At 41.3% G+C, this 23,554-nt stretch overlaps 1 protein-coding gene across 1 annotated transcript in view; it reads left to right on the top strand.

The window, feature by feature from the left end:
• Positions 1 to 23,554, top strand: part of LOC146584664 (vascular endothelial growth factor receptor kdr-like) — a 180,655-nt gene that overhangs the window by 145,277 nt on the left and 11,824 nt on the right. The window contains exons 19-29 of the mRNA XM_085324289.1: positions 1,566 to 1,679; positions 5,603 to 5,691; positions 7,305 to 7,470; positions 8,046 to 8,143; positions 9,085 to 9,207; positions 9,316 to 9,427; positions 15,020 to 15,119; positions 15,728 to 15,833; positions 17,527 to 17,648; positions 18,416 to 18,494; positions 21,337 to 21,431. Of these exons, the coding sequence (XP_085180415.1) occupies positions 1,566 to 1,679; positions 5,603 to 5,691; positions 7,305 to 7,470; positions 8,046 to 8,143; positions 9,085 to 9,207; positions 9,316 to 9,427; positions 15,020 to 15,119; positions 15,728 to 15,833; positions 17,527 to 17,648; positions 18,416 to 18,494; positions 21,337 to 21,431 (1,204 nt within the window). The remainder of the gene's footprint in view (positions 1 to 1,565; positions 1,680 to 5,602; positions 5,692 to 7,304; positions 7,471 to 8,045; positions 8,144 to 9,084; positions 9,208 to 9,315; positions 9,428 to 15,019; positions 15,120 to 15,727; positions 15,834 to 17,526; positions 17,649 to 18,415; positions 18,495 to 21,336; positions 21,432 to 23,554) is intronic.

Below are 23,554 nucleotides of genomic sequence, written 5' to 3'. Positions count from 1 at the left end.
TTCATTTACTTCCATTCTGTGTTTGTCAGTTGATCCTCATGTCAACTCTACTCTGCCTGCACATACTCAGTAAACTCTGACAGTTCCTCCATCTAATTTTATGCCTTTCACCTCCAGTGGAGACAGCAGCCTCTTGCTCTAACCTGGCCTTCACCAGCTAACGTGTCCATAAGTCAGCATTTTCCTGAATAAACCAGACTCGCTAGTGTGAGTCAATCCACTCAGAAGGGGGGAAAAAAAGAAAAAGAAAAAAAAAGAAAGAAAAAGCTGTGGAGATGGCTGCATTACTGTAATTCCAGCATATCTGTCATTTCCATGAAGTATCTTGGTGTCTGTCCTGGGTTGAAGGCTGTATCTTAATGCACTAGATTATCTGGAGCATTTCAGAGGCTGTTGTGTTTGGATTTTATTAGGCATGGGTCCCAGCTCATGCCAGTATAAATCAGAAGCAATGCCACTGAAGGCAACGGAGATACATCCATGTACAAAAACTGCTGACTGAAGAAATCTTGGCCTTGGAATAGCCCCTTCTTTATGACACATAAGTTGGTGGAAAATTTGTTTATGGAGAAWTCGGCAGACCGATAAGGAGGTTAAGTTTGCACACCAAACGATTTATTATGTAACTATTTCTTCATTTCTAAATCTTACATGATGCGAAGGCAGAAACAGATGATATACAGAGAAAACAGGCCACAGTCCCTTTTGTTGAAATTCATTTTGCTCATGAAAGTTTTGTAAAGATGTTAGTGGAAACAAGTCAGCATCTGAACTACACATGACACAGAAAATGGAATAAACTATGAGGCAATGTCTTTGTAATTCAAATAGTTCCTTTTCATTCTGGCCTGAAGATGCCTTCCTTCATTTGGTAGCAAATGAGAATGGAAGTACTTTATAACTGGCTAACCAGTGCTTTGTTAAGTGCTGAGTTAATAGTTCACAGGCAAATATGGACCCTCTGCTTTGCTGGGAAAGGTATTTCTTGAGTTGATAAGATCTCATATGATGGAGGTTTAATAATATCCTGCAAGAACACAGTGTTCTACATTCTCTAGTGTATTTTGGGACCCGTCTTACAGATGTGTTGGACTCCTCCATCACCCGCAGTGGAGAGTTGCTCTGTGCTGTGGAAAAATAGACTGAGGTGTGGCAAAGAGGTATTGCTAAACTACACATCACTTAAAAAGGAGAAGCACATTTTTTTCTAGATTATTGTTGCTTGGAGTGGTTGTTTGCTCCTTTACTAAGCTTGCAACATTCAGTCCTTGCAAAGGCTCCCTGGTATCTGATTTAGAGAGGGTTCTTCTACAGGACAGTAACCCTCTGTAACCCATGCTAGAGAAAGGAAGAGTCACTCAAAAGATAAAGTGTTATTTCACTTCATAAAGGTCAACAACTGGCAGTGAAGCGGATGAATTCTTATCTGTTTAGGAGTCTGAAAGGCAGAGATACTGCAAGTAACCTGGGTGGGTTTCATTTTCAAGTATAAACAGGATCTTGCTGTGTCCTGTTAAAAATATCCTGTTGTGTAAATATGTTTTTGTCCTGTTTATCTTAAACAGAATGTGCAACTACTAATGAGTGCAAAGCTTTAATGTCTGAGCTGAAGATCCTCATCCATATAGGACATCATCTGAATGTAGTCAACCTGCTGGGAGCCTGCACCAAAGCTGGAGGTGAGAAACGCTCAGGCTGATAAGTAGTCAGTAAATAAGGAACAAAGAGGAAACACTTTTCAGATACAATGGTGTTTGGATGTGTCTGTGGTAGACAGTCCAAGTCATCTGTGCATGCTGTTACTGCAAACACAAACACTTCTACCTTTCTGCTCACAAGACAGATTGCGTTGCTGCAGAATATGGACGTGGCTCATCAATAGCTTCTGAACACCTCCTCCTAGCAAGCTGTGTCACTTCTCTATTTTCTTTTTCTCTGTTCTTTGTAACCCTGTCTACAAGAGAGAGTAAGGACTGATGGGAGGCAGGATCCTTAAGTGCAGTTAGGTGCCTAAGTCCTCCATATAGGCACCGCTGATCATTTCAAAAGTGCTTCTCAGCTTTTCTCCAGCCCTCAGTCCTCCCAGTGCCTTCATTTCCTTGGTCTGCACTTCCAAAGGCACTTCAGTCCTGACAGCACCCAACAGCATTATGAGCTCAAACCAGCTCCGCAGAGATGCGGAAGAAGGTCTCGCAAATCAGGTGTGATACTGGCTGATGCTCAGAGCACAAAATGAAGTTCAGAACGAGTATAGGAGAGTGTGATCTGGAGGTAGACAAAGGCCTTCCCTTCCATGGGTTTCCTGAGTGACTGACTCAGCAGCAGGATATGCTCCCATCCCTGCCTTATCAGGAAGAAGCACCAGGCAGAGCACTTACATACTTGAGACCTCAAGTCTTCTCCCTAGCACTTCACTCCTGCAGGGCAAAGGCAGGCATTTTGCACAGTATACAGGAAGTTTTAGGCATTCCAAGCCAAATGGAGCAATAGCTAAGGACCTTCAAGGGGCTGAGCTGACACAACTGCCTGTACATCGTACAAACAATCTTGCAAARCGCAGACTTGAACAAAGGAGTCTATAAATCTTAGAACTTAGTCATTGAAACATCTCTTCCCTTCCCATGTTGCCATACAAAGCATCCTTGTCTCCTACTACACTGTGCTTTAAATTCAGGGTAACAACTCTCAAAGATGCCTCTTCACTGCTTACAGTGAACCTTCAAAACAATCCCAAAGGATAAATTTAGGAGAGCTGAGGACAAAAAAAACAGAGTAAAATAAATGAAGGGGAAAGAGTGAGCGAGATGGTGCACACATCTGTTGTCAGCAGAGACACTGAAGCGATCATTTTCCCAAAGAACATGTAGCTGTCCAGTCAGGAGGGATAAAGAAAACTTCAGTGAGGTAGATTTGGTAGGATGCCAGGAAAGAAATCTTCCCTCCAGCAGGTTATTCCCAGCTCCTCAAGGAGCAGTCAGCAAAGAGCAGCCACAGAAACCGCTGTAATCTGGGAGCCATGAATGGAGAATCTGCACAAATTCTTGCAGCTTTGCAAGCCCCAAAAGCTTGTTCAGGACGACAGCAAGCTTTAACCACTGGGTTTTAAAAGATTCCGATGCATATGCAAGTAGCCTTTGCTAGCAGCAAGGACRCTTAGCCTGTGAATAGAAGGGAAGTAACATTATGAATGTGGGTGACTCTCCTCTCCTGTCAAGTCAATGAGGTGGCTTAACACAAACAGGTGCCTAAAACATGGCAGCATTACTAAGAAGTCAATATTTATTAACCAAAATACTAGCTTAGCTATAGAGTTCTAGTTGCGTAGCAAAATACATCTAATTAACTGATCAGGTACTGTCACTGTCCATTGTCTGAGCAGCTTTTTCTCCCGGGAGTCCCTCAGTTTCCTGTTCTCCACCCTGCTCCATCCTGATTGCCCTCCTGGGTGAACAGGTATCCTCACCCTTCCCTACAAGCTGCCTAGGGGAATCACTGCTAGCTCTAGTGAGCAGTGCACTGAGCAGAGCTGCGTAGCAGGGCACTGAGGAGCCTCAAGGCAGGTGGTGGTTTGTTTACCTTTGAGCAATGAACTGCAGACTGAAGAAAAATAGCCCTGAGCTCTCAAGACAGACATGAGGATAACAGTAACTATTAAAATGCTATTGCAGAATACAGTGCTCTTTCCTTCCTTGTTAACGTTTATATAACCACGTAACAGTATTCCTGATGAAGACGGATATTAAGCATGCACATACACTATTTTAACAATATTACACATAACAAATCTTAACACCTTGGCAGAGAGTCTGATGTTAAGCAGCTAGCACTAATGCATGGTATATGATTTACAATGAGGAAATAAAATATAGAGAGACTATGTCTAGGAAGCATTTCAAAAAACATGAATAAAGCACTTAGTGGAGCTTTAAAGCTGTGGCAGAATCTGCATTTCCTCGGGGCATCCATGAGGGACATCTGACTTTAGTTTCCTTAGAAGAGCGTCCCCTCTGAGATGCSCTTCACACTGTCACGACCCAGCACTGCTTCAGGAAGGCACCGGGCAATGTAAAGCCCAAGAGGAGGTAGCATGGTGAAAGAGAAATGGTAATGCAGATTTAGCTGCAGGACCAGAGATGAGCTGTCTATCTGTATCCTCGTGCATCTATCCCTGCTTCCAGACTTCAGAGAAGCGGGGTGTCTGCTCCTGTGTCGACGCCTACTTCTCACTTCAAGCCAACCCACCCCCTTAAGCCCAGTGAGCAGTGTTGTGTGGTCAGCAGTAGAACCACTGGCACCTCTGATTTGGGGCCAGTTGCATTTCTGCAGACGCTGGGACAGCGTACTCAGGTACTGACCATGTTAGAGCTGCTGTCGATAGGAAGTGGAAGTCCCACACAGCCCCAGGCTGCATCCTCCCTGTGGCAGTGCTATAAGACTTGTACAATTAAAAAGCCTGGCAGAAGTATACAATGTTGTTACTGGCAAGCTACTGGTTATTACTGCTGGAATTCATCCTCTCCCTTTTATAGGGACCATCTGCTTTCCAATGGTGTTTGTGACCCAGTCTGAGCTGGGATGCAGTAACGAGATCTCGGGTTCACGTTTTCCTCCTYGATCCCCCATCAGCCCTCACTTACAGCCCTGCCTTCGCAGTGTTGCACCTGTCAGACTGCACCAAGCAGATCAACTGCAGCACCAGTCTGTATGTGTGTTCCTGGTACAGCCAGACAAAAGAGCGTTGCTTAGTGTTGCCTCTTCTCTGAACAGCCAAGTGCAGCTTTCAGCATTTTTCCTTTGAAGTTGGAACTCCTGAGTCTGAATGTGGAGCTTCTAGACAGAAAAAGGGTTCTGGACATGAAAGTCTGGTTGCTTAGGCTTGATAATGATAGATATTTACATGCATGCTAGTCCCATGATTTCACCCCATCCTACATCTGATGATTGCAAAAAAGCAGTGATTGTGCTAAAGGCAGAGAATGCAGTTTCCCAGTCCTTAATGGCTCACACTGAAACATAAAAGCACTTTCTAGCAGGTCTTAAAAACATGCATAATTGTATAAAATCAGCAGTTGCATTGAGCTCTACATTAGTTTGCACAGAAATAAGAAAGGAAGAAACCAAGAGGACTTGCCAGGCTTCCAAATAGACCAAATATTTTGCAGACTTTTGGTTTAGATCTGTCTGTAATCCTGAGTAAACCTTTTGTTGCCTCCACTGGCATTAGCCCCACCCCAAACAGAGAGATTTATAAAGGCTGCAGAGAAAATAAGGACTTTTCCATGATAAAGGACTTTAATAGCATATGGGATTGTATAGTCTCCTTTATCATTCTGAATTTTCCTTGTATAGAGATGAGGAATAAATACAAACTATTCTCAGGTAATGGGGAAAAAGTAAGAATCAGTACTGTATTACCATCTTTTAATACCTGATTTTGATTGCCTGTGTTCTTCTAGGGTGTTGCTTCTCTGTTTCTTAATTTCCTCATCTTTATAATAGGAATGATAATATTTACCTATTTTGAAGAGCATTTGTGAGGATAAATTAATAATAAGTGCTTTGCTATGCTTCCAAACTCATTTGACTTTCACTGTCTTTTTAGGTCCTTTGATGGTCATAGTAGAATACTGCAAATATGGAAATCTGTCCAATTATCTAAGAGGAAAACGAGGAGATTTCATTGCATACAAGGTAAAAAAAAAATAATAATAAAAAATTAAAAACCAGAAACAAACAGGCTTCTCATAGTCACAAGGCAAAGAATTCATGACCACTGACAACAGGCTGGCTTTTGTTCTGCCTTGACACTGAGACAGCTCAGTTTCTATTTATGTATTTATATAGGCACTTTATTTTCCTACCACATTCAATTTGTGTGAGCAAGAAAAGGGAACTTTCCCCCTGAGGATCTCCCTCCCAAATGCTTCTGCAGCACSTCCTGAAGAATTAGTTGCAAACACCCAAGCACCCTTGTGCACCGGAGACAGAAAAGGAACTTCTTGTGAGATGCCATCCAGCACAAGGGGGCACAAAAAAAGCATTGAAAAACTGGCCTGAACTGAACTAGAAACAAATACAAGCCACATTTGGGGATTTATTTGTTTCTAGACCTACCTCACCCTTCTTAGCTACCAAGAGCAGCTCACCCTCTCCTTCATCTGCTCATTCCCACTTCCTGTGTCCTCCTTTCCACTGTCCCAGCCTAAGATCACAAACACGGTCTTGGTTAAAACTAATGGAAAAGCTCTGTTTTCCCAGTGGTTGTGTGCAGCCACACAACCGCTTGTGCTAGCACAGACTGGGAGAGCATAAAGGGGAAGACACAAATGGGCCAGAAGCCAGCCACGGGGAGAGGACGGTACTACCTCTTCACTGGGAAGCAGGGCATCAAAAGGGCTTTCTGATCCAAGCCCTGCCACAAACTCGAGCCTCTCCAAGGTAATTTTTTCAGACGACTCTGTTATTATTATAAGACTCTGTTATTATTATAAGATATTGTGCATAGGCGTGACACAGCACATAAGGTGCCGTGCGTAAGGAAAGGAGATTTTTCTGGTACAGTCACTCCGACATTCTTTTCTCACCGCGGGCTCCATGGATTGCAGGGACGGTTATGCTTCACTATCCCTGGGAGGGTGAGACAGCTTCATCAGTGTACATCACACCACCTACCTTGAACTGCAATTTTAGCCCGGTTTCCTAACAAAGTGAGATGTACAGAATTACACTGTCTGCCTGATCATCTAACAGTCTCACCGAGCCAATATTTCAAGCCACTTTTTATAGCAGGATATGGGTACCGGTCAAATTTGGTTGATATTAAGTTTATACAGTTTTCATAAGCCTGAGAGAAAAAAAAGAGGCTGTGTTAAGCAAGTCTGGAGAAAGGTAAGGTGAATTTAGCTAAGGTCACAGGGCAGCTAAAAGCCACCTTAGCAAGCCATGCAGCAGCACATGCGCAGCTCCAAACCAGCCACCATTTGAGCTGCCTCTTACCCAGCCACTAAAGACCTCATAAAGGAAATACGATACATTGCAGGAGAAAGCTTATACGGGACAAGGAGGGGGAGCTGAAGCTACTGAGGTAGGAGTAGTAGGAGATACTGTACTAATCAGYAGGAAACCAGATTTCATTGGTTTTGCTGCTGCAGCTCATGGATCATCATGTTCAAACATGCTTTGAGCACCTTCAAAGGACYCTTCTCCATATGTTGTTCTGTTAAGTTTCTTCATTCCATCAAGTATCTTTGAAAGCCCAGGCATTGTATCACCAAAGCTAAAAATCAGTTTTATACTATTTTTAGCCCCAGGAAAATTCTGACCAAGCAGAGAAAAGTCTTGACGAGTCGAACAGTGATTTAACCGAACTGATCAAGAGGCGCCTTGAGAGTGTAGCCAGCACAGGAAGCTCTGCCAGCTCAGGATTCATTGAAGATAAAAGTTACAGTGACTCAGAAGAAGATGAAGAAGGTAAAAGAAACCTACCTACTCCCAGATCTTTTGTTGCAAAGATTTCCGTTACTTCTTGCCCAACCTCAGACACTGCCGCACATAGTTAAACGCTTTACAACAAGGCTTGTTGGCTTGTTTCGGAGATCACAAATTCTTTCTCTTCCCTGTACCCTACTCTAACTTTCTCACAACAAAAGATCTGCAATAACATATGTGTATAAAAGTTGATTCTGTTGTGTAGGAGGAGTAAGAGCAGTATTTTACCAGATTTGTGGGGCCAATCTGTCCCCAATCTCTTCACTCAGTGACTATAAATAGCTCCCCTCACTTTTATCCCCAGATGTTATTTTCCCTATTGGTAAATGATTCATGTTGGGTGGAACTTTTTTAACRTTCTGATATTCTGCCTCTGGGTCAGTGGCTCACAAACCAGAGTTGTAATTTTAGTGGAGCTGTAGCACTTGCAAGAGGCCCATGAGCCTAACAATATTCAGATGCAGGGCTGGGAGCATCAGCCTGGAACTGGTGCTAATGGCGAAAAAAGTTTGAGAGCTGCTGCTCTACTGTTTTGCTGTATCTGTGATCTCTCCTAGATGCTGAGGATTTGTACAAGCGGCCCCTGACTTTGGAGGATCTGATCTGTTATAGCTTCCAAGTGGCAAAAGGCATGGAGTTTCTCGCCTCCAGAAAAGTGAGCTTATTAAAACATTGGGGCTGAATTTCTTTAATAGAATCATGGCTATTAGATGTGAAGGAATCCAAATATACTTTTGAGGCTGATTAATCATTTATTTGCTTTTGTAATACAGTGTTGGAGATCACATTAACTCTCCTTGTTATGTWGCAAGTAGCACTGAGGAGGAATCTCCATCACGTTCTTGGCTAAAAGCACTGGCATTTGTAATGTGAGTTTGGATAGAAGGAGTGAAAATAGAGTTTAAGACTATTCACAGAACTATCTTATAAATTCAGAAAAGCTTTGTCATAGAGAAGGATCCTTCTAGTACAGTCAACAAAAGTATTTCTGAAAAATGTAGAGGAAGTATACACCTATTTATTTAGCTTGTCAGTAATGTTGGCAACTATCAGCCAAATTAGTGTCTCTTTCAGATAGACCTACAAATATGCTTGTAGTCTGTGGAAAACCTCCTTTTCAAGTAAATCAAATGTAATACATGTGCCAGAGTACTCACAGAAGTGTAAGCTTGCACTTACCAGAGAGCTATCAGGCAGCACACACAGAAATCCCGTGCACTAYAGCTACCTGTGGGCAATTATCCAGGCCTGTGCACGCTCATGAGACTGCATTTGCAAACGTAGCTGCAGCTGCTTTTGGACTTCTTCCAGATTTGCTACGGAATAATTAACTCAAAAATGGCACTCCCGTAGTCGTTGTGGAAGTTATTTCACGCAGAAGAASTCTGAAAATTGACAAGTCACTATTTTTCTCAGCTTGTTCCCTATTTTCTCTTTTCGAGTATATTTGCAGCAGATTCCCACATGTATATTCCCACTCTAACCTGCTCCCAACAAAAGCTCATTTATCTTTTCATTTCCAAAAGAGGTCTCACACTCCTGCAGCGGCCATTCCAGGGAGCCCCTCTGATCTCACCCGTCCTTATTTCTCCCCAGTGCATTCATCGGGATCTGGCGGCAAGGAACATCCTTCTGTCAGAAAACAACGTGGTGAAGATCTGTGACTTTGGACTAGCCAGGGATATTTACAAAGACCCTGACTACGTACGGAAGGGAGATGTAAGTGGAAGAAACTTGAAATGCTGACGGCAAGTTTTTATCCCCYTAGAGCATGGGCAGACCGGTAACAACAGTTCTGGCAATGTGTCATGTCCTTTGCATTCTTAGGCRAGACTTCCACTGAAATGGATGGCTCCAGAGGCTATTTTTGATAAGATTTACACAACGCAGAGCGACGTATGGTCTTTTGGAGTGCTGCTGTGGGAAATATTTTCTCTAGGTAAGACTAGTTAAAAACCATGTGTTTGAGTTTGTTTGTTTCTCATCTAAGACTTAATTGCTATGAAAAGCCTTTAACAGGAGAAGACAACATGGTGCCATGTTTCTATTTCAGTTAGTACAAGTGCACAGTGCATATCAGGTGTAAAATAAAGTTACTGGATTGAAGTCAGTGAGAACTCTATCTGGCAAAGTACATGAATACAGTGAGTCTTGGAGGGAGGGGAACAAAACAAAATAAAACCTCCTGGAAYTGACATTTGTAATAACTAAAACCAACAGAGCATAGAGATAACGCAAACCTCTGTTGCTCTGAAGTAAAATAACTCTTTTAGAGCGATGAAATAGTTTCCCTGTCAAACCATATTTTCCCTGAAGCAGTCTGCTTTGGGAAACCAYACAGCCCAAAGGTTGCAGAGGATTACACGGCTGTTGACATAGTGGTCTGGTGTTGCTAGGGGCAGACCATGAAACACGAGGGGGTTTGCCCACATGACATTTTATCCCAGCTTGATTATCTTCTCCACAAAATCTAAGTAAGATTTTCTAAGTAAGAAAAATGTTTTGGCAACAGCCGCCATCAGGTTGATATGGGAACCAGGACTAGACTTTGTGTAAGTCATTTTGGCAGCACACAGGTGGAACACATACTTTCCTGGCCATATCACTTGCAAGCCACAAAGTTCTTGAAAGAATAGTAATATTGTTCTTTACGTTCCATAGACTGGCCTTATGGTGCTGTTAGAAACCTCAGCCTCACTGGGATCTGGTTACTGTCCAGCAGATAAAGCCCTGAAATTTAGACAGCAGCCTTTCAGACAGTTGCACTATGCTGCTCCCAAATTCTCCTTGCAGAGTGGCAAGTCTTTTCTTCCTGAGGGAATTTAGGAATTTCAGTTTCTGGCTTCTTAATCAGCATTTGCAGAGAGAAGAAAACAAGAAGCATTGTCAACTTCAGCTGCTGAATTTTAAAGCAAACTCTAATCCCCTGCTATCTTTGCTTCATGCTTCAGCCAAAATTAATGATCAGGCTCAAGATGCCAAGTCCAGATCTGKATGCAAAGTCTGGAGCTGTTCATATCCTAAGCTTTAGTTAGGGTTGGCTGCAAAGATCAAAAGCTGATTGCAGTCCAAGTCTTTGATTTGGACTTTTCTCTAGTTTATATCAGCAGCAACAGAGAAATTTCCCACTCAAGTGGTTAAAATGCACAGTGGAAGTTTAGACTGTCTCCAGAGCTTAGTCGTATGTACATTCAGAGTTTGTTCCTTTGGGGTACCACCTCCACGGCTTTGTAAGGCCATCACCTGCTGCCTGTGCTTTGAAGTATCACAGAAAGATGAAGCTCCAGAAGCACCAGCAATGCCCCAGTGCTAATAGATTATTAAGGAACAAGGATTAGCATGCGCAAACACACACAAAGAGGATAGTCTCTTCACTGGGCATCTCCAAGGAACCAAATGAACTGAATACTGATGAATGGCAAGGACCACTTCAGAAAGCAAACTGTTTATGCCACTCCTAAAGGTCCTGACAGAGCTGAACAGATGTGAACTTCTGATCATTTGGCCTTTAATACAGCAAGTGAATAAGAATAATAGCATATTCACTGAAATTCATCTCTATTATTAACTTTTTTTAATCATTTAGCTACTTTCTTTTCATTTTATGTGGCCTCCTTTCTTAATGAAGGTGCCTAGTTGGAACAATAGACTGTCCTCTTCTGAATTCAGAGGAATCTACTAAATTACTCTGCGGGCTGCCATCCGTAGAACAGCCTCTGCCCGCACTATGACGTAGATCACAAACCACTTTCTTCTATCGTGGCACCGATTCAAAAGCCAGTCATTTTCTCTAAGAGGGTTTTTCATGCGGATCATCCAGGCATGTCTGTGGTTTGGCACTACTCACATCTGCAGCTCACGCGATAAATATTTAATTAAGGATTTGTGTCACTGACTGAACTCTCTTATGTAAAAGTTTTACAGATCAYTGAGAGCCAGGGGATGGAAAGTTATTTGTCATTGCTACAGGGTATGTTTTGGCCCATATCTACAGCTGCTGTTTTTTGCTGGGTCCTACAGTCTTAGCACTCTTAAAAAGGAGAAGATACTGACTAGCAAAATGCACAGTTTGGTTTGGACATGGGACCTGTCAGGGTCAGAAGTTGAATGAAGCACTACAAAATTCCTCCAGAAAGGTTGGCAGACTGGATCCATTTTGGTGATACACAGGGAAATGTGGGCATGAGGGACTGCTAATTTTGATTTGTGGCTGGTTTTGCATGAGGCTTTGCTATTAATTATTTAAATAGGGCCAGAGCACCTGGTGTCAGGTAATGCCAGCAATTTTTAATACATCTTGAAATCACTTACACGGCGCATTACAAAATGTCAGTGTCTGCTGGAATGTAAATGTGCAGTGTTCAAAAGGCAATCAAAGGTAATTATGTAAACAAGCAGCGCCTGGTAGTATAACATCAGCATCTTATTATCCTACTAAAATAAAAGCAAGATCAAAAGAGCGATACCATATCCAATGCATGCCACATCTTTGAGCATTTTGCAACAGATTTCCCCTAAGGAAAATGTCATGTTTAGACTTTATACCATATGTCTGAACCTACATTTCTCCCAAGCTGTCTCAGTATCYCAAATCCAAGTTATTAGGCAGTCACAAAGTCCAGATGACATGAGTAGAGGTGGGGGAAGGGTGAGTTACTTCATTGCTTTCGAGGTCTGAGCTGCCTCCAGCTGCTAGGGGGGTAGCACTGGCYGAAATATAAGCCACCAGGAGACCCTGCAATCAAGAACAGTTTTTCCTTGCCTTCCCTGTACTGTCTCCCAGCAACATACTGCAATTGATTCCCAAATGATATAATCAAGGAAAGGTAACTCAGATGGCCACAGCAAGTGAAGTTCTCCATCCCTCCTCATCCCATCTCACCAAGTGTAGTCCTAAGTCTATCAGTCCCAATCAATGTATTTGCAAGACTAGTTCTTACCAGTAGTCTCTGCTATGATCATGAGTAGGAGGTAACCAGTGAGCCACAACAAAGCAGAAGGGTCTTTTGCTTCTCAGAATGGTCAGCGTCAAACAGCTGGAGTGACTCTTCAGCGACCTGACTGCAGTCAGTTATTGCATATGATGGCACAAAAATGCACAGTTGGAAGCGAATGGAAAAGGCTGCACAGCCCTACTCTTCCTTTCATGGAGGATGTTGTTGTCAACACTCCCCCAGCACGCTGACACTTTAGTGCTAGGCTTATCTTGCTTCTCTTGAGAGGCTGTGCCATTGTTAAACAGATACGGGATCAACTGGGCAAGTCACAGATGCATTCACGGGGCCTCCGAGCTTTTTGAAGACTTTGTAAAGATAAACTTGTACAGGCAAAAAGACAAGCTAGCAAGAGTTCAGAAGATGTACACAGGCAGCAGTTGAGTAGCTTGGAAAAGAGTCAGTGCTCTCAGACCCTACTCCTATCCTTGCCCTTTTCTCACAGTGTAACTGTGGGAAAGTGACCTAGTCTCTGTCTTGCTCCATTTATTCAGAGAGATCTTGTGAGCTGGTGGGAGCCTGCTTTGAGATCTTTGACTTAGGAGTGATGCCATGTGAGCTGAACATTATATCATTGGTTATTATGATCACAATGTCTGGCCAAAGACAAAACTGTGAAAGAAAATCCAGACACAGAGCAGAAATGATGCTCTCATTTAGAAATGATATTTCCAAGCTATTTAACTCCAGGAAACACTCTGATACTGTGATTTGATACTTCRAATGGTATTTTGCACACCAAAGGATTTCAGATGTACTGTGGCTAAGTGTGCCTGAGCACTGAACATCATCTGAGCCTACTTGCTATGCTGAGATGTCATCTTAGGTAGCTGCCAGTGCTTTTGCCCCCAGTGCCTAGTTTTGCAGATTGAGTGGTCAGATTCACGGAGTTGAATAATTCTGTGAACAGCCACATTTTGGCATCCTTTTCAGTTCTTTCATCCAAACCATTTCTGCTGTACTTGTTGTGCCCTCAAGTGCACAGTACGTGATGGTGTTTCCAAACTGGAGAAAAAAAGGATGCTGGAAATCAGGCAGGAATGTTACAGCAAGTAAATCATACGCACATTCCTCAAGGCCTGGTTATAAATCCAGATTCCATTCAATCCCCTATGTTAAGACCTGATTAAATGTTCTTCCAAATTCACCATCCAGCCTCTAGAATGCCAAAATGTGAAAGAAGAGGTTTGTTCTGCAAACTTCTGCTGAGGAGGAAGGGAGAAGCACTTACAAATCTTTCAGATATATCTACAATAGATTCAGTAACATTTCTGATTTCAGCTTCAGACATCTCTTGAATTTTACCTGTGAGATCTAGCTTACTTAGAAAAAGGCCAGAGCACTTTCTCAGACTACAAATTTCTTCCCCTTTTTTACCGTGCAACATGAAGTACAGATGCCATACAACAAGTATCACAGTCTCTGAGAAGTCCCCACTCTCTCCTCTGTTGAGGAGAATAGCACACCCCATCAATGCATACACTTCTACCAATCTTTCCTCTGAAGATAGCCATTTCCTCAGGAAAGTGAAAGGCCAACTATTTCCTTTGAAGGCTGCTAGCCCAGCTTTTATGCAAACTAATACCACCAGTCCCTTTTATAGAAGTGTATCTCTCAAAGACAATTACTGTTGCCATGAACTGCCCTCCCTGGGTTCACACTGAGGATTGAGTCAGCCTGAAAATAAGCAGCACTAAATTCACATTCAAAGAAGAAAACAAGGCTGAAAAACCTGAAGGTTATTTTTCAAGGAATTTCTTGTGGTTTTCTGCAGAGTCAGATGGCTACAGTATACATACTCTTACTCAGCAGTATTGAGGCAATAAGTGATTCACAGGACTTACTTCATGTGTATTCACTTAGTGGAAGTTGTTGGCAGACAGGCAGTCTAGAAAACAGTATATAACTAGGTGAATGAGCTGGAACTTTCCTTCCAGTGACCAAGAGGTCATTTAAAGTCTCAGACTAATAAAATTTATTTCTCTTCTGCTCTGTTTCACCTTGGGGCCCTGGCTGTATTATGAATGCAGAGGAGTGAGCATGACTGAAATCTCTTGAAGGAAGATTTGTTTGCTCTGCAACCAAAACATGTGGRGATGTTTTTGTGGATTGGATGCATCTGCAGCAGCTTTGGGGACTGCTCAGTCATTGCTAAAGAGCAATGCATAGTCTGGTGCATTGGCAGCCTCAGTATGCACCTTCCAAAGAGCTCTGCTAGCTGAATTTGTACCAGAATGACCATGTTTCAGAGTTGTGGGCCACTTGTCTGTTATGTCACTAATTCCATTTCTGAAAAGACTGCTCTGTATTTCAGTAATTTTTTGAAGGGTCAGATTTATGAAGATGTTTAACCATCTGCAGATCTCACAGAAAGAGAGTGTGTCTGACCTTTAAGAAGCTTTTGTCAGTCCCATTAAGCAATTCAATATTCCTGTAGGCCAACTAAGCTGGACTTCTCAGCAGTTATCATTGATTGTGTTTATTTCATTGGACTGGGAAAGAGTGATTGAGCCATCCTGGATTTCTCTATCAATCAGGTGCCTCACCATATCCTGGAGTGCAGATAGATGAAGACTTTTGCCGCCGGCTCAAAGAAGGAACTCGAATGAGATCTCCAGAGTACTCCACTCCAGAAGTGTAAGAGCTCCTCTTTTTGTACTAAGAGCTGAAAATAGCCATTTACACAAAAGACAGTATATTTAAGTGAGGATAAGGGAGCTGTCATCTCATCAGATGACAGCTATATATTCTGTGCTTTCTTTTAGCAAATGTTGTGGTTGTACAAATCTTGGGTATCCTGATACTACAGACCAATGTTAAAGAAAGACCAAGTCATGATCTTTGTCAAGTGAGAAGATTGACATCCCAATATGAGTTGTAGCTTGTGAATCTCAGTTCAGGAGACTGCTGTGTCTGCCTTGATTTCCAATTTTATGACAGAAACTAGGCATCCACAACTATGACCTATTTCTGCAACATCATGGGGGTTCAAATCGTCATTCAAATTTAAAGATAGATGACAATAAAATCCTACTGGCTTAGTTGAAATGGCAATATAGAAAGAAAGCACATACTATGTGGAAAATAGAAGTTGAGCATAAGCAGATTTGAACTTGTTTTTATCCAAAACTGTCTGAATGATGATCAAGACAAGCAGTAGTAGTAAGAAACAGCTTAGATACAGACCTTACCTTCTTCTTCTTCTTTTTTTTTTTTTTTTGTGTGATGCTTGTGTGTTTATGCAGCTACCAAACGATGCTGGACTGCTGGCATGGAGTACCCACAGAAAGGCCTACCTTCACAGAGCTTGTGGAGCGTTTAGGAGATCTTCTTCAGGCAAATGTACAGCAGGTACAGCAATACAAACATTTCTTAAATGAATGTGTACATACAGAGATGTATATATGTGCACAGGTAAAGACTCTGTTGAGCAGTAGTATTAGATTTGACTTCATAACAGATGTTACAAGGAATATGGCTGCCGAGATGAGTAAAGAAAATGTTACCTATTCAAAGGGGATTAGATTGCAAAACTAGATGTTTATCCATCCATAATAAGCAGAAACTTACAGTACATTAATTAAAAAAAGGCTCAGTTGCCCCTTAGAGGAACAATAGTGCTTTATCTCACAAACAATTTTAATTAGATTCCAGCACAGTTAGATTCCAGCCAATAGTTAGTCTGAACTTTCTCTCTCATTTTCTGAGCTGGTGTTCATCAGTGCTCTTAAGAGCTTTAAAATGATGCAGTTTAAAGCTCGGAAAGTCAGTTACATAATTATTAATTTCGTAATAGCTAAATCAACTTTTTTCTTCTTCAGTAAAAACAACCGGACCAGTTATATAACTGTCGATTTAATTTAAGAAGAAATCTAACACTCTCCTTTAGCTCCTTCCTGTTTGTAAACAAATTCAAGTGAAGCTAAGAGGGCCCAGTTTGCCATGTGAAGAGCTTAAGAGTTTTATACTGTAACCAAAGGAAATTAAGGAGATTTAAGAAGCATGATAAGGGAATAGGGCACTTAATTGCTTCTCAGAATTAAAAAAAAAAAAAAAAATCAAGCAAAGTGGAAGTTGGACAAATAGTTTTGGGACCTAACCAAAGAGTCAGTTCTAAAGATTACTGCAATGCTGCAGTAACAGTGTATAGCTTATTAAGATGCATAAGGAATTCCAGCAAAGTTACAGCACAGATTCATGTAAAGTCAAGAAATAAAATATTTTTCYGCTACCGTATTAAGGACTGGCTCTTGCTAACCTGTAATCCTTAAGCTGAACGTAAGCAAAAATCTCTTTATGCAGACAATACTCTTCTTCCAATTCCAAAATCTGTTACACTTGTATCAGTCATAGGTGCTCATGCTGCTCCCTTCCTACTCCCAAACATGTGGCTTAAACATGGAATTAGGTGTCCATCAGATCACTCCCCTGCAATTCCCAAGGATGCCAAGACAATGAAAACGTAGGTGACTGCTTTCCCAAAGTGCAAATCAGTGGACTTCTGCTCAGCTTCRCTGAGGCCGAATAGTCACACATTTAGAACATAGCACCAGTGAAGAAATGGCTGCAAAGTCATCAGAGATGCTGCTGTAGAGTCAGTAAAGCCGGCTGTCTTAAACTGGGGGCATATGTATCGATACCCTCAGGGTAACCATTGTTTTGCAGTGTCATATGTGAGGGACATTTAGAAATCTTTTAAGTGCTAGGAAGACCTGTGAAACAATAGCTCAGGCTGAGATGCCTGGAAGAGAAAAGGAGTTAATTGCAGCTAAGCACTGAAACTTCAGAGACAGTTTTCAACTTTTCTTAGTAGATTTCCCAAAGTAAATAGTTTTCCTCATGCAAAGCCTCCTACACGATAAATATTGAGTAAAGCTACACACTGTATCTTAACCACTTTAAAGAAATACCAGAATCTAAAATCAAAATAAAACATGGTCCTTTCTCAGTGTACAGCTCTGCAGAATGTAACCGTTAATAGCTGGGAAGCAGTGCAAAATGATCTTTACCAGCTTTGTTTTCTTGTATGTTATTAATTATACAGGATGGTAAAGACTATATTCCACTGAACATCACGTTGTGTCCTGATGGAGAATCTAACTCCAAAACTGGCCCAGTGGAAGAAAATTTGAAYTGTGTGAACCGCTGGAGTGCAGTGGAAACCGGGTAAGAAAAATGTGTGTGTAAGTGAGAGAGAGAGAAAGATTTGCTACAGCTGGGYGCTGTTTGGTTTCCTTTCTCAAAACTACTGTTTTCAAGGAGTTTAACAGACACATTCATGGCGCATCAGCTCAGCTGGGGGACAGGGTCTGACTTGTTTGAGGGCTCTTGACTGTGAAGCTCCTCTGTGTGACGTTCTAAGTTTGCAAGTTATCTATCTTCCCTGTATCAGGAATGCCTGAGGCCCGTTCCCATGCTTTCTTTCCCCCTCATTCCATTCATTCTCCCCCAGTATGTGTAGTTGGGAGAGGATTCTGAGGAGGAGTGATCTTCCCGAGGTGCTGAGTTTCCCTCTGTCCCTGCTCCTGTGTAGCAGAGGGTAAAGACAATATTACTCATTTTGCAAAATAAAGCTAGAGATGGTTGGAACCATCATCTGTCCTAACAGGTATTAGGAGAATCATAATAGTAACTAGAGTACTTCATTTAGCATTAATACATATTAGGCCTCAGGATTTTCCTTTATCAGATGCTCAGTGTTTTGTATTTAATAAATAAAAATAAAATCAAGGAACTCAATTTTGACTTTATAAGCCACTGGTATCTTTGGTAAAGATGGAACAGATAGGTAGATCCTAGCAGGAGCTCCAAGACAGAGTCATTTTTCACAGCATGTATTTGGATCCTATTTGTCAGGACATTGTTTAGTATTATTATTATTGGTTATTTTCTGCTTGGGTTTTATGCTGACCCCTCAAATTTCTTGCTTTCAGTAACAACAGCAAGAAGCGACCACTGAGTGTGAAGACATTTGACGAGGTGCCAGTGGAAAAGGAGAAAGTGATACATGAGGTAAGTGAGTTGACTGCATCCTTCTCCACCAGCTTCACACATCAGTTGTCACCAGCACCAGAAACAGTTGCTGGAGCATTTGCAAGCTGGGTTGGGTAAGAAAAAGCTTTAAATCAAGCAGAAGATTAGGCCCTAGGGTTGTACTCATAGGTCTATGCAAGAACAAAGAAGAATCTGCATTCAGTTTAATGAATAATTTAAAGAGAAGATCATGAATGATTATTCTAACTCTGATCAGGCTAATGAGCTTTATGTTACAGCTAGTCAGGAACATATTTTAATATATGTTTTTTCCCCATAAGAAAATTGCACTTCATCATTGAAATACAGCCTTTTGGTGAGCTAGCCAATAGCTTGGTGGTGAGGGCATTCAAGTCAGGACAGAATCACAGAGTCATCACAGAATCAGTAAGGTTGGAAGGGACCTCTGGAGATCACCTAGTCCAACCTCCAAGACAGGACCAAGATTCAAGTTCCTGCTTTGCTTGATTCAGACAAAGAGCTTTAACTCTCCCTCCCCCCTTAGGAGAACAGTTTTATTGYGAGGTTAACCGCTCAGCAGGGTGGGAGGTAGTTGAAATGTTTCATTTTCCCTCCAGTGGAGAGCTTGTTTTGTTCTGCAAGGACAGTTCTCCTCGTTCGTTTCCTCTGAAATGACAGGTTCCAAGGGTGTGGGGTTTTCTATTTTTTCTTCCTTATAAAAAACTCATGAATGTCCTTTACGGTTGAGATGCTCATTGGTTTCAGTGCCATATGCACTTCACACTACTTATCTCAAGATGGATTCTGTGCCACTAAGGAGGAAACCTTGTAATGCACGTTCAAAGCAGATATAAGTTTAGGGAGGAAGCATGAAGCCCTCAGAAACCTTCTAACATAGGAAGAGGGTAAGCACCTGCTGACTAGGAGCAGTAAAAGAAGCAAAAGACCTGTAGAGTTTTATAGAAACATGCCTGTTTGTCTGCTCTGCTAGAGAGGGAAGTCTCCCACTCTCCAGCTAGTTTGCCCTCTTGAACACACAGCCATTCCTCAAACCAAATCATATCTGCTCTCTTAGGAGGGGTGAAATCTCTAGCTACAGCTTGTCCTGGACATATTTCTTGTCCTTGACAAATAGTATTTTTCATTTGTCCTCCTGTTAGCTMAGAATTGATGCCCATTATCTCCTACTACTTTGCCAAGTGTAATTTCTGTGCTGTTATCAGTGCATCTTAGGGATTAGAAGGCTTAGAGTTTTCTGTGTCTTCCCTCTTGCAGGGTAAAAATCCATCCCTCACACAAAGATGTTTATTAGATAGATCTAGTATCACTAAAAGATTACCACTGTCGGTATGAGCCCTGCTTTCCTACGTGCTCCCCATTCGTGGCATTTCTAACGTCCACCTGTGGAGACTTTTCCCTGCGTTTCAGAAAAGGGTAATATGCTAACAATGCAGAATGTGGTGAATGTGGGAACGCACTGGGAATCTTTTAAAGCAAAATTGTGGTGTCATCTACTTTTGGACAGAGTAAGTGCACTTGAAGTACTATAATTAACTTAAATACCAAGACATTAATACTGATTAGGTCATTATTTCAAATAGCTGCCCAGGAACTTTTGAAGTGCTGCACTACACCTTCCTGCATTTGTGCTGCTTATCTGTAGTCTCTGATTATATTTTTCTTAGTAATTTTTCTGTAAGCTAAATGAAAAGTAGCAATTCAGATAAATCATTTCTAGACCACATATTTTAAGGGGAAATAGCCAAGATTAAAAAGAGAGAAATCCTTGGTGCTGCTGACTTGAGTTTTTGACAAACTAATTAACTTAGGATTTCACTTTATACATTGAAAACCACTTTCCTGACATTGACAACTGATATATTTCTAAGCCATTTATAAAAACCTTGCTTTTTATTTATTGTTYGCTGTGACTATTTGTTCTGTTTCAATTTGAATACTAAAATAAGGCTGATCACAGTTTCACTTCCCRCATTTAAGTCTTTTCTTGGTTTTGATGAACAGCAGGTTTGTTATTTGTGCTGCTTTCCAGCATCGGGAAATATTTCAAATGCAAAGGAATCCCCCAGAACATTTTTCATGCAATATTTTAAATTTTTGCAAATATTTTGCTATATTCATGCAAAATTTAAAGCAAGAGCTGCTTTTATCTATGAGCTTCTGATGCACTTTGCACAATAGCCTGATCTAATTCAAACCTCTAGACTCAGCTTTGGGTGCAGCTTAATCGCAACCTCCACTTTAAACCTAACCAAGACAGTTTTGTTAGACATCTAATAAAACATTTCTATATGCATTAAACACTTCACTAAATAGCACACACAGGAGAGTTTTGATGCAAACTTTTGCCTTCTGGGTTGCGTGTTGGAATCCATTCCTGCCTGGTAATGTGCATAATCTTGTGATTATGTAGACTAGCTGGTAGCCCCTACCTCACTTCCAGTACACAATATCTATCAGTGTATAACACTGCAGCGTAACACCTGCGGATGGCCACCTTGTTGSCAGTCTCTCCCTGGTAACTGCTTTGTCAGGGAGCCCCAACCTCTACAGGCCAAGCTGAAGAAGTTGCGTTCTTCTGACCTGGCTTTATGTGCTCTGTAGCTACAGACAATTTTATCAAGTGAAGTCCTATGGCTAGAAGCTATATCATCATAAAATAAAATAGCTGGAATTTGGTATTTAATTGGCTCCTTGCCTTTCTTTCTCCACGGGCTTTAATGATGGTTCAGTCTGACTCTTCTCCACCTCTCCCCTTGGCAGGACATTTCTAACTTAAAAGTGCTTCATGCTGTCACAAGCAGTGAATGTTTGGCTGACGTTCTCTCCTCTTGCTATACAGGAGTCAGATAGCGGGATGGTGTTGACTTCTGATGAGATAAAATGCTCAAAGAGGCTGGAAATCCGTTCTTGGCCCTACGGAATCATGGCTCTAGCGTAAGTACTTTTTGCATATTTTTTTTTTGAAGTTACTGTTTCATTCAAAAAATGATCCTGAATATTTGCAATTTTATTTCTGATTCCAAAAGAAAAACTGTTAAACTACCTAAACAGGCTAGAAGGAGAAGCAGCTCTGGATTTCAGTACTGTAACAGAATGACCATGGTTAATGTATTTTAAGATTAAGAAAATTATAATTTAAACTTTGCTTCTAGAAAGAAGCTTAACACAAAACAGTTCCAGGTCTCTAGAAGGAATGCTGCATTGCCATATTTATGTTGCAGGAATGTTAATTAACATGAAAATGGTTGATCACATGATAAAAATGTAAACCTATTTCATCAACCTTGAGCATATAATGTCTTGTCAACCAATTTAACTCTTTTTCCAAAAAAGCAAAGTTGCCTTGTGATTCTGCATCATATTCAAAGAAAAAAGTGCAAACTTTCTAGTAAAGCTAGTTTTCTTATGTTCATGGCCTGATCTCTTGAGGCTAAATATTCTGCGCATAGCAAATGACAGGAACAAAAGAACAAAGAACATATGTATTTACACTAGTTTTCTCTTTATTGCCTCTCCAAGTATTCTCCTTTACTCAGGGAAGAAACTGTTAAGATTGGCGAATTGTATTTATTAATCCACAGAATAACTTTTATAATTGTATCTATCTGTGACAACCAAAGATATACCTCACTTTAGACATAAAAAAAGACTGGCTCTTCTGCAGTTGATGGGAGATGAGAAAATTTAAGAAGGGATGTCCAGTAAAGGATAGTCTAAGCACTGCAAAGCAAGTGTATTTAGCAGAACTCTGCTCTCTACATTTGCTTGTTCATAAATATGATGACAGTCCTCCAGAAAAGTCTCTTAATCCTGCTATCATCACGATCGTATGACTTCTTAGATTTTTCATATTTGGTTTACAAATAGAGACTATGCCAATGTTTGCTCTATGTTTTTCACTCATAGCACCAACCACCACAGAATAAAAGCAAATACTTTCTTAGCTCCCAGTTCTTGTATTTCTCTACCAAATACAAACAGGCACAAGCACAGGGAGTTAACCTGGTAGTTAAATAGATCTTTGCTATTTCTACCTTGCTAGAAAAATATATCAGAAATAATAACCCATTTATAGATACAAATGTCAACTAGTAGAATTCAAAGAATAGCAACCCAAAATATTTTCAAAAAACCATTCTGTAGCAGGGAATTCCACGTAACTGAATTGCCTGAAGTTTCCTAAGAAATCTACTGATAAGGTTTCTATTTGTTTCCTCCTGATTAAATTCAATGTATCTTTTCCACTAGAGCAATTGCTTGTTCTGTGTGAAGTTGRGTTTTCTACATTAGAGAGAGATGACAGATCAGAGGAAGCAAGCYCAGTTTCTGTGTAGTGTTGGAGAGTTCACGTGAGAGTACAGGGTCAGAGCCTAGCAGTGTTTCAGAGGGTTAACCCCCTCCCTCAGCAAGAAAAGGAAGATGGAAGAACCTTGCCATGTCTTTTCAGGCCTTACCACGATAAATTCCTAGACGTATTTGGGATGACAGGAGAGGAGGAGAAAGAGGACAAGGACAACGTTTAGGTAACACAGGCTGGAGAGCCTTGCTGCTCTAACAGGGATGCTGCTACAGGCTCTGCTAGGAAGGGGTGTGATTTCACTCTGTGGTGTTGTCCCAGTGTTGGACCTGCTGGAGGGTTAGCAGAGCTCTAGATAAGGTTCTTACACACATGCTAAGAGCGTTTCTGCGTAGCACAGTGCATTGCTATGGAGACCAAATGGCACCAGCTCTCCAGAAAGCAGCTCAAATTCCAGGAGCAGTCAAGCTGCATTACTCTGATGCTTGATTTACCTTGCTCTTCTGCATAATGTCATGCTGACACAAATCCAACAAACACAGGGAAACAACATTCCTGATAAGATCTGTCCTTCTAAAGATTTCTGTCAAATACCTTTGACTGGTGTTTTCCCTCCTGCAGTTTCCCACTGTTAGGACAAATACTTGGAGGGAACAGTGTCAGAGGAAAGTTTTCTCCCTTCCCCCATACAAGGTTTCTGCTGAAAATTAGAAAAAMCAACATCCAACCAGATGTAGGAACACAAAAATTCCGTAACAGC

The sequence above is a fragment of the Rhea americana genome, unplaced genomic scaffold, assembly GCF_003343005.1.
Source record: "Rhea americana isolate MKP2758 unplaced genomic scaffold, rheAme1 scaffold_90, whole genome shotgun sequence".
Taxonomy (NCBI): domain Eukaryota; kingdom Metazoa; phylum Chordata; class Aves; order Rheiformes; family Rheidae; genus Rhea; species Rhea americana.
The sequence above is the reverse complement of the archived record's forward strand: the minus strand, read 5'-3'. Positions and strand labels throughout refer to the sequence as shown.